This window comes from Nipponia nippon, unplaced genomic scaffold (assembly GCF_047370975.1).
Source record: "Nipponia nippon isolate SJK-2023a ecotype South Korea unplaced genomic scaffold, ASM4737097v1 scaffold_9, whole genome shotgun sequence".
Taxonomy (NCBI): Eukaryota; Metazoa; Chordata; class Aves; order Pelecaniformes; family Threskiornithidae; genus Nipponia; species Nipponia nippon.
The window spans coordinates 19,259,785-19,277,142 of NW_028262413.1; the positions used below are offsets into that span (position 1 = coordinate 19,259,785).

At 46.9% G+C, this 17,358-nt stretch overlaps 1 protein-coding gene across 2 annotated transcripts in view; it reads right to left on the reverse strand.

Annotated features, from left to right (window-relative positions):
* CACNA2D2 (calcium voltage-gated channel auxiliary subunit alpha2delta 2) overlaps window positions 1–16,750 on the reverse strand; it is a 227,150-nt gene extending 210,400 nt beyond the window's left edge. The window contains exon 1 of one of the 2 annotated variants that reach the window (XM_087743979.1): window positions 16,406–16,750. In XM_087743979.1, coding sequence (XP_087600105.1) covers window positions 16,406–16,530 — 125 coding nt within the window. In that variant the 5' untranslated portion in view covers window positions 16,531–16,750. The remainder of the gene's footprint in view (window positions 1–16,405) is intronic. The other variant, XM_087743980.1, reaches the window with a different exon arrangement.
* Window positions 16,751–17,358: the final 608 nt, after the last annotated feature.

The window sequence follows — 17,358 nt, forward strand, 5'->3', positions numbered from 1 at the left end:
CATTGCCTAAGTTATTAATGAAACTATTGAATAAAAGTAGGTCCAGGGCAGATCCCTGCAGGACGCCACTTGAAATGCCCTCCCAGTATGACAAAGAGCCACAATAACTATTCTTTGAGAGCTACGTGTCCAATCAAAATACCTTGAATTTCAAACTTTACAAAAAGCTGATTTGGAGTATTTGATATGCAAAGGAGCTGGAGGCCAAAGGATAATTTAGTGAATAATTTAAAGCCTAAGAGTAGGTTTGAGGAAAATCACAATCTGTTGGTAGATGATTTGCCAACAGAAAGAGGAAGGAAAAGTCACTGAATGTGTTAGCTGGTACATTTGCCCAGCAGTGCTGTGAAAGGCCCCCACGCAGGCACTGCATTCTTCTGATCAAACGTGCCTCTCATTGATACAGCAATGAAAAGAAGAAAAGGCAAAGCAACCACAGTAAATATCTTCTGCAGACCCTACGGCAAAGGAGAGCGCTTTCCCAAAAAGTGCTTCTAGCCATGGATCCCATCATCGAGTTCCTCCTATCCTTTTCAGCCTAGAGTTCATCTTCAGGCCATCACTCAATGATGCGGCCATCGTGTGACAGATACTTTGATGTTAAGAGTGTTATTTGGCAGGACCTCCATGTAAGGATCACCAAATAAACTGAAAATGTGCAAGAATTAATTCTCACAGTCTTAAGGGGTAAATTTGATCTTGGCACACTGCCACCAACTCATATTTCTGTAAGTGAAAGCAGAACCGGGCACCTTGAGATGGTATACTACTTTGCTATTTTCAACTGGGAGACAGAACAAGCTCAGCAAGAAGTCCTCTGCCATGCAGGGAGTCTAATCAAGCCACTTACCAACTGTATAAGCAAAATTGAATTTGGTTGCCTTAAAACAGGAATAAGGTAGTTATTGAATCTGCATCTGGAGATCCAGATCAACTGTTCCTGCTGCTATGGGGGTGGTTCTGCGAATGGGAACTTTAATGGGTGGCTCACGTACTTTGACCTCTCATGTGACAGTGACAGAAGCGCCAGCACACAACTCCAGGCCTGCAACACAAGCAAAATAAGCCAAAGGCAATGGTTACCATTACCGGAGCCGTACTGGTGATACCAGCAACGTGCTACCCAAAACAATTAATTTTGGTTCGGAGCCAAAGCTAACCTAATGACTTAGCCTCCCTGCTTTTTTGAAAGCTATGCTCTTATTTTACATCTTGAAACTAGATTTCTATGGCACACTTGCTGATGCGCATCAGCAGCAACAGAAGCCCGTGGGTTCCACCATGTTTGCACTCTCACCACACCAGAGTAGAACTGGGCTCCTGATCTCAAAGCCTGTCACAAATCTGGACTTGAAACACAATGAATTAATAAATAAGTGAATAGGTGTCAGTTTTATGAAGCACACTACCTGCATAAATTTCACCCAGCGCAGCCACTTGTCATTTTCAGCACCCCTTGAGACCCCAATGGCTGATAACTCTTGCACGTTGCTTTGCAACCCATTATACAGATGAAGTTCTACGATAAAACCTTCCTCCTCGCTGACTCCTTCTGTTTTACAGATGCAATCTGAGTGGAGGCTGAAGAGATCCCATCCCCCGCAGCAAAGATAAGGTTACAGAGGGTAGGTCTCAGTAAGGATTTTGCAAGCTGTATGAATTATTAAAGTCCTTTATGATATAATGACAGACATACCAGGTTATTTGTTTATTCTGTGTATAATTCATGACTCTCTTGGGAGATAGACAGAAGTAGGATAGCTTGTTGCATCTTGTTCATTCCAGTAAATCCTCATCACCAGATGGAAGACTGAACCACCCCAGAAGACAAAACAGCCACACCTTGCAGCATCTGCACTTTTGGTTGAAGATGGGAGAGCTTTTTTCGCCACAGCCTGCAGAAACAGTGAAGCTGTCACTTGAGTACATCAGGCTAGATGGCTAGAAGACGACAGTTTGGGTAGTGTTTCTGTATCGTGCCACAATAGTACTGTCATCTAAAGCATATGCAAACAGCTTTGTGATTAGATGCTATCAGTTGCCCCGTGTTCCTGTATCATTGCTGAGCAACAGCAGGACTATCCAAGCTGATGCAGGCTCCTGCAAGACTTTAGTTCACAACAACCATCTCCTGGCTATGCAAATAATAAGATACTGGACAAAGCAAAACTGTTCCCCTTGCTTGGGTCATTTGTGTAAAGAGTCTGGTCAAGATATGGGGCAAAGCATGATCAGACTGCCATGTCCTGATGGCTGAAATGGAGTTTTGAATACATACATTGTAGTCATCTCTCATTTCTCTAGTGTGTTGTTTAAAGGGTAAAGGAGAGACGTTATGCCACAGTGGCAACCAGGAAATAAAGGATTGACCGGAGCCCCTGACAAGAAAGAGCTTCCCAACGCACTCTTGTCCACACAAGGTACTCCACCCAACGATGCTCCTACTGCCCAGAAGGGTCATGCTACTATGGAGAGTTGCAGCAAAACACAAACATGGCCAAGCTGAAAATGGCATACAGGGTAACTCTTACTAGCCACGGGACACGGGAGGACTGCTTTCAGCATCCACCATTCCCATTGCAGATTTCAGCTGATCAGAAACAAACTAGGCACACAATGACTAATCTGATCACTGAAACACAAGCCATATTAAGGAGTCTGATAGAGGACTACTGACTAGCGAGATGTCTGCTGAATTTGTGTCTACAACTTCTGTCCTTACCAAGAAAAGATATCATTAACCTCTGCCACAAAGACCTCTAGCTACAAGAGCTATTTAGGGGCATCCATTGCCATTATTCTTCAGCCTCTAACCATGTTAATCCAAGTCTCCTGGGGTTTTTGGTGTAGCCTCTCACAGCATCATACGCAACATTCCTCAGGGGCTTTCTGAGTGTCACTGTCACTAAATGTCTATCTAGTTAAATCCCCCATCTTAAACAACCCCTCTCCCCACCATCCCCCTACCTGAGAGATTCCTGGCTCCTAAGAGAGCGTTGTAATCATTGTTATTATAAAGCACTTAGTGATGCTCACTCATTGCATCTCTCACCAGCCAAACACCCAGAACCCTGTTATTTCATATGCAGTCGCCTTCATTTGCAGAAGCTCTTCATTGTATTAGTCCTTTTCAGCAATGAAAGAAAAAAGGGATGGGGGTGGAGAGCATTAAAAAAAATAAATAATAGCTTACTGCATTTTATGCCATTACCTCACTACTTTGTGATATACATCTAAAAGCTGTCTGCAAGACCTCTCATGTTGTAAGGTGGCATCCAGACATGCTCTGAGGCAGGGATAGTGGAAGCGTGAAGCCCAGTTCGGTTTTGTCCCAGTGCTGCTGCATCACTCCGAGCACTACAGCAACAGGGATGAAACCGTCAGCTTTCACAGGTCACCTCCTCTCTCCTTCTCCCCATCCAGCTGGGACAAACACTGCTCCCTCCACAGGGAAAAAGCATATACATACAACCTTTTCTTTGAAAAGGATACAAGCCTGTTGAAATGGAGGTGACTGAACCACACCAGAAATACTCAGAAGGTGCTACAGGATTTGCTATACATGCTCAGGACATTGGTCCATCAGGCTCAGTTTCCCCATCTCCAACTGCAGCCAGCTTTTCACATCAGAAAGGATGTACCCCGTGGAAAGAGGATGCTGTGCTGGAGCACCTTTAGGAACGAGGACGCTGTGCCAAGCACATCGGGAGTTCCCCCCACTGCAAGAAAACACCACTCTGCAACAAGCTGTCTCCCTTTTCAAAAGAGAAGGGTTACTGGGAAAATCTACTGGAGCTTAAGCACAGGTGTGTCACTTTCCTCACCCGATGCCTCAAGCTAATAAACCAGCACTGCACCCACAACCTTGCTTCACAATTATCAAAGTTACCATCCCCACTCCCTCACCATTGTGATATCACAATTAAAGCACAGATCGTGCAAGGGCCCATCAAACATCATTTTGAAGGGACTGATCAACATTAAACTGCCAAATCCTCCTAATATGTCTGACAAAAATATTTTCCGTTTTTTTTTTTTCAGGAGGGGAGAATGGAGCTACAAAGCTGAAGCAGTAGTCTCAAATCCAGACAGACTTTTGGGAGCAGAGTCAGAACTGCAGCTCAACCTCCTGACGCTAAATTTGATGTTTGCCCTTGGAAGACAGCACTCAAACACCAAAGCAGGAAACTCACACCCCTATGGATACCCCAGAGTAGGCCTCCTCCCAGCCCTCACACACAATATGCTCACGTGTAACTGAAATCTAAGATTACAAGATAATTCTCTCTTCGGCTTTTCTGAATAAGTATCGACATTAAAACCAAAAACATCTGACATCCAAAAGCCCTATGAATATAATACCTCGGACTCTTTTCTATAAGAGAGAAAAATCCCAGTCTCTAATGTGGTCCTCTCAATGGGGCCTGTGACATCACCAGCCCCTTTCTATTTAGAATAATGACTTCTTCCACACGCCAAGAGATTTGAAATTACCTGTGAAATATATTTCCCTAGGCACAGGCTCAAGAAGCATGTAAATTACCCAGCTTAATGGCCTCTAGAATTTCTCCCTGAGACACACACGGGGTGTGGGAAATGTTCAGATGATATCTCAGGTACTGTCCAAGGGGATAAACATCCGAGGGATGGTCAGGAGCTACTGCCTGACAGTTCCCCCAGGAACCGGTCCCGCCAGTGAGCGCTTGCCACATGGACGCAATGAGCACAAGAGATCCAATTCTCAATGAGTGCATCATCAGCACAAAAATGCAATTTTAAAGAGAGCATTTCTTGGGAAACGTGCCTGACCATAACTTACACAGCACAAGCAGCCAACGTAGGGCTTATGCAGCAGAGGGCACCCATTTAATTTGCAAAAGCCCAGTGCTGAGCACGCTAAGCGCTCAGCAGCAAGCCCTCTCACCCTCTGCCTCAACATACAGAGAATAGCGCTGCCCAAGCTTTGATGTTCAGGCATTTGCCAGAGAGTAGTGTCCTTCAGAGAAGCTTTTCATCTACAAGGACAGTTTCCATTCTCCCAACACCAAAGGGACAGATACCATCCCTGGAGACCAAATCCTCCTGGTCACGTTTCTGTTCTTGCAGTTGAATCTGATGTCTTGTTAGTACACAGCAGAAGAAACATTTATCCCGGAACGAAGAGCATGGATTCATTCAGAGGAACAGAGGAGGAGGAATTATGTGATCTAGGTTGCATTTCCTGCTCCACCACTGACATACCGGAGTCTGAAGCCTTAGTTTCATCAGCAAAATGATCAACGGGGAAGCGCAAGTGCTATTACAAAGTGCGTGTAAAAAAAAAAAAAACAAAAAAAACCCCAACATTATAATGAGTGGAAGATGGAGAACAGGACAAGATGCTCATACAGCAATGGGGAGGGGGGACAATCCCAAGGGCATCATGAAAGAATTACTTGTCTCCCCAGGGAACAAGCCTGAGGCACACAAGCTTTGCTCCTGATGCTAGCCAAGACTGACAGGTTGGTCCCCTTTTAACGCATAGTGGATGGAAAGTAGGCCAGAAGATCAACTGGGGATAAGAGAACACCTGGAAGATAGGCCTGGCAATGGAAAAATGGGCCAAATTCCTCAGTGTAAATCTCCTCAAAGCAAAGGTGTAAGACAAGGTCTTTGCTGAGACTCTTCCAAAGAGAAAATCTGCCCTCATTCTCGGCCACAAGCATCTTGCTAACCCACAAACTGCCAGAAGCTGTGGTATCATAGCAAGATTAACGCAGTAGCAATTTTAACAACAATTGCCAAGCTAATTCCCTCACTCACAAGCATGCCACCAAGGCTGAAGTCCGTCTGGACTCCTCACAGTTATCTGTGCTCAAGATTAACTATACATCACTGCCAGTAATGCAAGCACTCAACTATTCAGAAACTATTAGAAGATAAATACTAAACCTGAACATCATAGCAGTAGAAAAAAAATGAGAAGGAATGACATTGTAATAAATATTGTAGCCAAGCCAAATAAGGAAGCAAGGTTAGTTTCATGTGGAAAGTCAGACAAAAAAATACTATGTACTTGGAATAGCCCTTGCTTTGGTGGTGGGATCTGGACTTTTGTGCAACAAAATTCACAAACTTCAGAACATTTCAACAAACTGCAGTTCACCCGGTACTGCAAGTTGGCCGCTCTGGTGTGGGACAAAACAGCGCTCTCACCACCAATTCCACCCAGCCCCCGAAGTACCAGGCTTTGCACATGAATCCTTCATCCAACAAGGGGCATACATTTTCAAGTAGGGAAACTGCAGGTATATGCATTACTTGTGGCCCCAAAATGGGCCTCAGGTAATGCAACAGCTGGAGCATCTCACCCACAGCCCATAGCAGGTCCCTTTTCAGCTCACCACCACCACACTGCAATCTGATATTCCTCTGTAAGAAGGACAGGTACCATTTACTAAACCTTTCATTTCTGCAGCTGCTTGGTTTTCTCTGGAAGAAACTTCACATACAAGAATCCTCATGCTATCTTGTGGGATCTAATAATAACTGAAACAGCACAACACACAGCAATAAGTAGATTTAACGAAGAATGAAAGTCAAGTACTACACAAGCTACCATGAAAACACCACATCTTTTTTTCTGGCAAGTGGCAAACCTACTCTTCCACCAGCCAGGTGTGACTCCAGAGAACAGGATGGGGTCTGGCAGCCACTTCCCAATGAGAAGGCAGCCATGTGCTCAGTTGCCTAAGAGTCACCAAATAAGTGACATTTATTAAGTGGCTCTTATAAAATAAAAACGGCCACTTGCAGCACACAATCACATTCATAAAGTGCACAAACCAGCAATGCTTTCAGCACAAGGTTCCACTTGGAGTGGTGTCAAGAGAAGGAAGGCAGGAAAAGAATCCCACACACCAGCATTGCCACAGGCAGTGCTCCACACAGAGCACCGGCCTTGGGATGCAGCCTCACCTCTGGCTTGGTGACACTGTGCCTGCTCAAGCAAACTCAGCACCCACAAGGCTGTCAGGACAGGGCTGTAAGAGGGGGAAAAGGTAGGAGCTCGCTCAGCATCCACAACGGTGAAGTGAGACCTTGTGCCAAGATGCAGCCATCAGAGCCCTTTTGTACCTGCCTGCTCCATCCTCACATCCGGGCTGGGAGCACGGGGAAGCAGGGGGAAGTTCAGGCTTTGAGGTTCACCTATGGAAGGAGCCACTTCTCACAAAACAGAGCCCCAGCCCCAAGCAGGCAATAGGAGTGAGACAGAGCTGGGTTAGATTTTTCTCTAAAGACTAGATCAAAACAAATAAACATAGCAAGGAGCAAGTGACACAGAACGGTTCAATTTAGCCTTAAGATGATGGGTAAAAAGGCGGTATTGATGTCAGAAATGCCAACGCAAAATTTTTGTTGCCGGGTCAAACAGGCAGGCAGGTGCTAAATGGGGTTATTTAGAAACTGAGACTAAAGCATGAGCTGATAGTAGATGTGTTAGATGCATTTCTTTTCTCCATCTCACAATAAAAACAAACAAACAAAAAAAACCCAAAAAAACCACATCAGAAGCAATCACAGGCCACCACGATATTTACAAGTTAAAACACAAAGGCCTGAAAGTTGTCCCCAGCATAATCCCACAGCATCGTTACATCAGGGATGAATTTGGCCTGGTATCTCAAAAAATTTTTTTACTTTTCTCAGCTTCTAAACCTAACACAGCCATAGTGAAGTACAGCAGGCAAGACTGACAACAGCAAATTCTGCTGCATCATAACAAATCCAACATCAGGAAGGATGGCTCAACCACGAGCAGTCCCACAGCGCACAGCCGAGGAGGGGCATGAAAACATCCCTGCCTGTGCACAGAGGGGGCCCTTTTTGGGCTGATGCTTTTTTAGTCTGTGCTCTTAGAAGTGCTGTCATTCTGTGGGAGGCAAAATAATGTCATCAGTTTGGTCACTGATCAACAATTATTAAGATTTCCCAGCAAACAAAACCAGAATAAATAAAAACCAAGAGCTGCGTGAAGAGAAATGTATTGATTTTTTTTCCATACTCATGTAATCTACCCTCCTTCCCAGAGCAGGCAGGACAGGAGGGGAAAGCAGAGTGTCCATGAAGCTGCAACACATGCCTAGCTCACTGTCCTGAAATTCTTTTCAGCTTTCAGGTCTTGAATAATTAAATGTTGTTTCTTCCACCCTTCCCCCCTCCCCCCCAGCATGCATGACGCTGCTGCAGAAGGTTTACTTTTACCTGGGCAATGGGTATCCCTCTCCTGGCAGAGGTCCTGGAAGGACATGAGTCCACACAATACATTATTCCCCCCCCCCCCCCCCCGCTGATCCCAAGAATCACTACAGTGAATGCTTAGTAGAGACCTCTAATTTATAAGACTACCTGAGACATGAGGAAATGGTACTTTGGCTCCTCCTGGGTCTACTGCGTTCGTTATGGAGCAATAAAAAGACGTTCAACCACTCACAGCCCAGAATCTGACTCAATCTTCAACACCTGATAAAGTTGAATATTAGGTGCTTCGCTTGGCTTAAGTCTATTTTGCTGTCCGTGTTACAGCTGCCAAAAACCTGACTGTGAAACCCACCATACGTTAGAAATGCAAAGAAAGCACTGCATTCATGACCCTCACTGTGCCATACTGTAGCGAAAGTGTTCACTGGCCACAATAAAGAGATATTATTACATAAAATTCAATAGAGATGAGAATTCAAATACAAGAATATCTCTGATTCAACAGAAATTAAATCAGTGAGAGCTTTATACATTTTTGAAGCACAACTGGCTTATACAAGGTCAGCTCTGAAAAATATTTAGAAATATGCCACTTGTTTTGTTTTCTTATTTGGAGGATGAATGTGAACTCAGACTTTGGATACTGGATTCTTCTGGACGGAAGAACATTAAGTGCCCACTGGAGAAGAAACAGACTGACAGCAAAAAGACCGGCAGCTTGCAACAAGAGAAAAGTTTCAGGACCCAGCTCTGTTATGAGTTGAAAGGCATTGGTATTTATAAGGAGAATCATATCCTCATTTGTCGCTTCAATGGAGATGGATACAACACTCTTTCCTAATTCTTTCCACCAATTTAACAGTTTAAGGGGTAACTTTGTGCTTGGAAGGCCAAGAGGCTCAGAAGCCTGAAAGCGTGGGGGAGGCTCTATTTATCAACAGATCAGGTACGCAGTGGCAGCTACACCGGGAACCCACACCGTGCCTGCCACATCACTGATTTTTAGCTCTGAAATTGTGTTCCAGCAGGGACCGGGGCAAGCTGACACGCTACCACCAGGACTCAGACTCTTATTGCCCTCGCTCTCCCTGTTGGACAACACCGACTTAATGCTCCTGCAGGCCAAACATCTTCCAGGTTATCCTGAGCAAACCCCTCTGGTCCACAGCCACAGGCTCTGCACGCTCACCAGCCTTCCAGCCGCCAAATGCCACACACAAAAGCCTGGCCAATTCTGGCTTGATCCTTCATTTGGTGAAACTCAGATAAGGAAACCTCACCGAAATGAGTATATACTTTAAAGAAACTACCCCAGCAAATGAGTATATACTTTAAAGAAACTACCTCAGCAAATAACATTCCTACGGATGGGAAGCTGCCAGCGTTTTGGTCATGAGATTTTCACCCTTCTCTGTCCTTGCATCTGTACTCCCCATCCTTTCCTCCCCACCCTTCCCTGAAGCATAAGTTGCTTTCTAACACTACACAGATTTTTGCTCCAATGCACAGCATGATCTAACTAATTCGCACTTCATTGCTCTGCACACCTTATCATTTGCACAGGAAAACAGCAGTCTCTCTCTATCCCTCCACTTGCTGCCTGCTTCTTCCTCCTCCTCCATCCCCCACCTTCTGTACCTTCTCAGCAAAACTCTACTACGGAAGCTGCAGTGAAGAGGCTCACATTACCAGGACTCCATTGCTTTTACAAAATTTACTAGCGTGCTGTGAAGCCTCATAAATAATTCAAGATAGACAACCTTTGTCAGGTAAATGAACGCGCCTTTTGTAATCCATCACTCCAGGTTTTCTATCACAGTGATACCTATACTCACTGTAGGCACAACCTATATTGATTCATAGATTCCCCAAGTGTCAGTGCGGGACAGGGTAGCAGAACAGTTTTGGCACCAACAGAACCCAAGGAAATCCAAAGTCTGGCCAGGGCTTCAGTGGATTCATAAGATACCCACTGGTGCAAAAGTAGCTCCAGCCTAGTCCATGAAAAGAGCAGCTCCATTCCCACCCTTTGTGGACAATGAAAGAAGGATCATGGTCGGGGGGACAGGAGACATTCTTATTAAAGATCTCCTTTTCACTGCAGAACTTCAGGGACTTTTGACACAAATCAGACCTAAAAATCATGTTGCATCCTGTACTTTTTGGGTTTAACTCCACACACTTCAGTGGTGTTACTGCACAAAGGCACTTGGCTCATTAAAGATATGCAAACTCAACTTCTGTTTTGGCAACTGCGCCCAAGGCTTTATCATCATCAGAGCTATTCCACTAAATGGTTTATATCCCTATTTAGCACCCAATCTGATTACTATCAGCAATTACCTCCTCTGGAGTTCTCAGCCTCAACTAGAAGCAAGGGGAGGAGGCCTGATCCTGGATCTCCTGAAAGGCAGACTCACATGGTCCTGGGAGAAGGTGTGCTGTACAACAGCTCCTGCGCTGTCCTCACCCGACTGAGAAGCAGCTTCTGAGGCGGCGGCACGGTAGCCTAACCACAGGCAAGAATAACGACCTTGCGCAGAGTTAATGAATAGGTACAGAAACCACAGACCGTGCAACCTTTGTCTGGCCTGACTGCCATTCAGATCCTTGCACCTCTTGCCCTGCAGCCCTTTCACCCATCACAAGCTGATCTGGCTAAATATCCTGATCACTCACACATCAGTCAATGCGAGAAACACTTTGCTTTACAGCAGAAGCATTAATCCTTTGCTCTGGGTAAACGCCTTATTTCTTATGATATTTATGACCAAAAGATAATGGCTGAGACAGAATTGAAAGGGTCGTAGGACAACTGTCAAAGTTATGAAGAAAATCCACGTGCATTCTCTGAAAGATCAGATGATTCAGCCTAAAGAAAACCATGCCAATAACTTGTTGATACAAACCAACTCTCCAGTAACAACAGTTTGTACAACCCCGTTCCCCATGCAACCCAGCAATAATAAACTTGAGGATGAAGGCTAGATTACAGGAACAGCTCTAAAACAACAAAGTACTACCAATACCCCAGAGAGGAAAAAATAATTTTGCTAACAAAACACATTTTGCTTTCAAAAGGCTCCTGGTAAGTAAACAGAGAAACATTCAGATATGTCCTTTCTTGCTGAATATTTCACTCAAGTATTTTCACTCATTTTGCTTGGTAATGACTTTTTCTTTTATTTCATCCCACTTGAGTATTTCATTGGCTGAAAAAACCATTGTCTAAATCGTACGGTTTGTGCACATGTACAATGTTACAGCGTGCAGATGCCCCAGTACTTAAGCCCTCAAGAGCCTTCCTGATGGCTTTTGAAGCCAAACACCAGGAAGCTCGTTCAAGGATAAATTTTCAGGTTTCCATTTAGACCCTATGTAACCACCTTCAGCTTTTAAGGGGCTGTTGCATACATGCATACAACACACACAAAGCTTCTTTACAATGAAGCTTCTGAACTATGCCTGTCAAGCACCAAGCAAGAGCCCATTTCTACCCTCAGGTCTATGTGCAGGAGCCTTATTGATTTCAGTGGGAACCCACACGCTCGCCCAAGAGAATTGAAATTAACAATTTTTCAATGTATACAGTTGAAAAAACTCAAACTCCTGAAACCACAATCTTGAAGGGGATCATTGCAGGCAGGGTACGGTATTGACGTGTCACAAGGACAGGCCAGACAGGGGTAATGCCCTGCTCTGTGATGCCTGCCCCTTTCCCATGCAATACCTGAGCAGGAAGCATTCAGGAACAGTAACAAGAATGAAGAAAATTTTTAAAAATGCCAAAGAAATATTGCAAATGGCTTTTAAAAAAACATTTGGTCCTCTCCCTGGGGCTGTTCTTTTACCTCTGGGCAATTCAGGGTGCCTCTGCACACCCCAAAGCGGATTCTGCCACTGATGCACAGCCCACACGGGGCTGTTGCAGGGACACCGGGTGTTTGTGACTCCACTGGGTACCAGTTCTCACAGAGACTTACAGGGATGGAGCGATGTTATCTGTCAATCACTCACCGGGGTAGATTGCCCTCCCAGGGAGCTGTCTCTCTGCTCAGCAGAGTGTAGCAGAAGACAAGCAGGGCCATCTCCCCACTCCTCTGCTTCTTCCCAGACAAGTTCCTTTCCCAAGCATCAAAACCATAATTGGAAGAGATTTTCTGACTGCACAGCAGGTGGGCAGTAGAACAAGAGAAGGAGCTTTCTCTACACGGCATCCCACAAACCCTAAAGCATCCAGTCCTAATAGAGTTATTTATTTCAAGCCCTGCTAGCCCAGATGTGCCATCACTACCAGCATCATTAACCTCATTTGGGGTGAAATGACACAAGTACAAATCAAAACATGCTAAAAGGAAGCAATTAATTTGGTAGAGGCAGCCTCAAGACCACCTTCCAGTGGTGATGGGCACCTATTAAGCCTTATTGCCCTCAGCAGGAGCTCACTGTCCCACAGGAACACTGGTAACACCTCCAGCAAAACTATTGTCTGCATCTGACAAGTGCTAAATCTCATGCCGGAGAGGCAGGACCAGACCCTGGTCCCCAGGCTGGCGCCTTCCCCTGCAGACATCCCTTTCTCCTCTGGCTGGCTGGTCAGAGATGCCCTGCAGAGCAGCGGTGAAGCCAAGTCTCACCAGCGGACGCACAGCAATTCTGCACACACCTGCTTCCTCACAAGAAGCAAATGGCTCGCCACCCTCTAGCAGATGGTAATTTTCTTTCAAGTCCAAGTGACAAAAAGCTTTTCTGCAAAGTAAGGAGGGGGTTTGTTCTGCTCCCAGGCGGCGGTACTGGCAGCCACATTCTCCAGCACTCACATGGACACAATCCCCACTAACGGGAGGTGACGGCAATACAGGTGCAGGACTCCCCTGATTGACCAGGCTTTCAATCATCTAATATCAAATCTCTCAGAAATTCAAGCAGAGGTTGTTACTGTGCTGCCACAGGAATCCCTCTGCGTACTATTCAAAAGAAAAATTAACTGCAACCAACAGCCTTTCTTTCCACAGCCATTAATCCCGTTGACCACACAGACGCACGTTCTTGTACGCGACCATTCCTGAAAGGAGCCTTGTCAGTCAGTGGACATCACCTAACGTGCCCGCCCCAATGGGTTTGTTCCAATCTGGGATTTTGCTTTTTAAATCTCAATGAGAAATTCCCCTTTGGACAACTGGCTGAGCCGAGCCTTCCTTAGCTCAGCATAAGATGATTAAAACCATGCTACCCGGGAGGAGAGAGATAATGTGGAACACCAGCGATTTATCAGGGATGGAACCAAGAATCAACACAGAGAACCACTGATAATAATTAATACAACTGTCACAAAAAAAAAAAAAAAAAAATTGTTCTTTATTTTCTTCTTTCCTCCCCCTTAGGCAAAATATCCTGATCATTCAGTCTGCTGCCTGTCAGAATGAAACAGTTCTGGGGCTGCTTAAAAAAAGCAGTCTCATTTTTGAGAGTCCTGTAGTGAAAGACGACTTAAGTGATTTACAGAGAAAACCTCCAAAGAAAAACAAGGTTTCTAATCAATGCTCTGAATCATTTGCTGTTGTCACAAGGGTGCATTGTCCAAAGTAGGAGAAAATTGGCTCGTAACGGGAAGAATTTAGCAGCCCATCTCATCAGCTCAACTCAGCTTCTGACCGACAAACCTTCCAAAAACATTTAAGTTATATCCAGAATCTATAAAAAACAAGAAGGGTGCAGACAGGGAGCTACGTAGGGGGGAACAGTCAATTGAGGAGTGTTGTTCAAGCCTTGGTGCCAGCTACCATTGCACTCTTTACTCCCATTAAATATTTCCTTCTGAGAAACAATCACAGCAGCCCTAGGGCAGAGCTCGCAAGGCATTTCAGCCCACATGTTACAGCATTAAACTACTGCCCAGCAATTGTGCATCATCATCAAACATCCATTCGTGACTCTTCTCTTCTCTGGGTTCTCAAAACAGGTCATAGGGGGAATAAAAGGAGCAAGAAGATACCAGGTCAGGCTGAGGTCTTGCATCCCTTCTGCGTCTCTTCTCCGGATACAGGCAGACAGCATTACTTCCCACCAGAGGCACACACAGAATTAGTGGTCTTTTCAGGACCATTCCTTCCTATTTGCAAGCAATTATGAATCTTTGCCACTGGGCTCAGTTTTTACACATCTTGCCTCTCTCGATACAGGATCGAGCCCACTCTGATAAGACTGCTGATAAGAGAGCACAGAGCTAACTAAATCTATCCTAGCAAAGCCCACCAAATTATCTGGAATAAAACTGCTTTGGCTAATAAACTGTGCCAGCTTTTTAGAACAATATAGATAATAATCAGTCTGGGTGAGGGACAGGCCAGTGCATTATTTACAAACTATACGCCTCTCTTAAGTATGTCTCTCCTGGTATAAGAACCTTCTTATAAAACTTTCTGCAGTTAGAAAGAAATCACAGTTCTGACTTGTAAACTGGTACCCAGAAGAGATTTATTCTATAATATGATTCCGCATTCCAAATTTAAGAGGAGAAAGCAACAACTTACAACCCCTGAAAAAGCTGCTGAAATATCAAAAACATGCCACAAACTTTATCTGTGCTTCACCATGTACATAATCCCCTTTACTTCTATAGTGATTCTCACGGAAGTAAAGATTATTCATGCGAGAGCAACGCTGGATCAGGCCATAAGGCTGTGGTACTTGGACGAGAACTGGCACGTTCCCTTTCCTCTCCTCCCCCTGTAGGTAGACATTTCTCAGGGTCTTATTCTGAAGAATTTCTGTATTTATGTGACAGCAAAAAAAAGGAACCCATCAGCTCCCAAAGGTCAAAGATATTTAGAAACAGGGATACAAGACCTAAAAGAATTCAGACAGAATCTGTTTGAATGGGAGATATTTCTGAATAAACAAGGAGTGCAAACAACTGTGCCTTCGGTGAAGCCAGATATTAACACGGTAAAGCTACAGCTCTCCCAAATAAACAACGCTGTTTCTTCTGCCGATAAGCCTTCTTTTCAGAAGGCCTGACTACATGTCTGTAAAAATGTACTTTGAGATCAAAGACGCTAACCTAAAAGGCTTGCAAAAATACTTCCTGTGACATATATATGTATAAGGTATTTCTGTTCTTAAAGCAGATCAAAAATGACAAGAAAATTGTGACATAAAGCAGTGCACATCCACTGGGGCACCACAAAGTTAAGGGCAACACTGCTATTATTAACTCTATGTCATTGAAATCTTTCCCCACCTTCAGAAACACAGAATGTAAGGACACAGTGTCAGCCTTTACTTTGAATCGTCTGGATTTTATTTTATTTTTTTTCGGTTTTGTGTCAACAAACCTCAGCATTTCATAACAGAGATGACAGCCTCTTAAAATACATCTCGGCAAGATTTCGCATGGCTGCGTGGAGGGGGAGAGGGCTTCAGGGTTATCACAATATGCAAGAGAGGCGAATGTGCTAGCAAATATTCCCAAACATTAACTTCCAAAACGCTCGCTTTCTTCCAAAAAACCTATTTATATCCTTCCTGCAGCGACTCTCCAGTCCCCCACCCCCTCACCCAAATGAGCTGCTTTCCGACTTTCTCTGTCAATAGATTACAGCCAATTTCTGTCGGTCCAGAGGGAGGGAGAGGAAGAACCGCCAGCTCGGATAGCCTGTGGAACTATCCATCTATTACTAGTTTATGCTCAAACTCCGGTGGGTACGGCCGGCTGTGGGTACCATATTGTGTGCTTGAAACGGGGGGGGGGGGGGGGGAGAAAAAAAAAAAAAAGTCGTCCTTTTTCGTCTTTCCCCCCTCTCGCCACATTAACGCCCCGAGAGCCGCCCTGCACACCGGCACCCGCCGGGGAAGTTTGTGCTTTCCAGCAACTTTGGGTCCGTTCCTCGCCCCGCCGCTCCGGCGGCCGGCAGGGAGCGGGCGGGGACCCCCGCGCCCCTTCGCATCCAGCGCGGCTCGGGGCGGGGAGGCTGGGCTCGGCACGGCACGGCTCGGCTCGGCGCAGCGCCGGCCGCGGGCACCGGCGGCACCGGCAGCGCCCGCCGCTGCCGCTCCCCCGCGCGGCGCCGGCAGGCCCCGGGGCGGCCCCGCGATGCGCCACCGCGCCGGGCCGAGCTGAGCCGCGGCGGCGGGGGGTCCCGGCCGGGGCGGCGGCACTTACGTGTGCTGCTGGGGGAAGCTGTAGCCGTGGGCGGCGGGGGCGGCGAGGAGCAGCAGCAGGGCCAGGTGGCCGCAGAGGGCCGGGGCGACGGGCGCCGCGCTGCCGGTCGGAGCCGCCATCGCCATGTTTCCATTAACGGCGCGGCGGGGAAGGGGCAGAGGCGGCGGCGGCCCCGCGGGGCGGCTCCCCCCGCCGCCACTCGTGCGACGAGCGCGGCAGTCCTCGGCAGGGGGGCAGCGCAGCGCCGCGCCGGCTGCGGGCACCGACCGGCGGCCGCTCGCCCGCTGCCTCTCCGCGGCGGCCGGCACTGAGCGCCCGCGAACCGCTACTTTCCCTCAAATAGGCGGGCAGGCAGGCGGCCCGGCCCGGCCCAGCCCGGCCCAGCCCGGCCCTGCCTCCTCCCCGCCCGCCTCCCTCCCTCCGGCCCCCCGCGCCGCTCCGGCCCCCGCCGCCCCGCCGCCGCCGCCGCCGCCGCGCATGCGCCCCGCCCCGCGCCCCCCGCTGCCGCCGGCGGCCCCCCCGCCCCGGCCCGGGGTCGGTCCCCCGGCCCCGACCACGGAGGGACGCGGTGGGCTCCTTCCCATCTCCCGCGCGGCTCCGTCACTGCCGTTCCGGCAGGGTACCGCGCTCGCCTTCGGGCCACCTCCCGGAGACGGATCGGCGTGTGGGAATCTCCAGTTATGTTAAGAAATAATAGCAGCAGCTATGGTTATTTTTTTTTAAGCACGCTATGACTTTGGGGAGCGTTCGTGAGCCTGACAAGTGGGCAGGCTAAAAATTCAAAATAACAGAATTAATAAACAGAGCCCAAAGTCACCAGGGTTTCTGAGCCTGACTTTGAAAGGCCTGGATTTTGCAACACTGTCTTCTGGGTAGCTGCAGTGTAATTTCATCTTCTCTAAATCCAAACCCAAGCTGCTCGGCTTCATTGAAACTGACCACTGGCGAGCCAC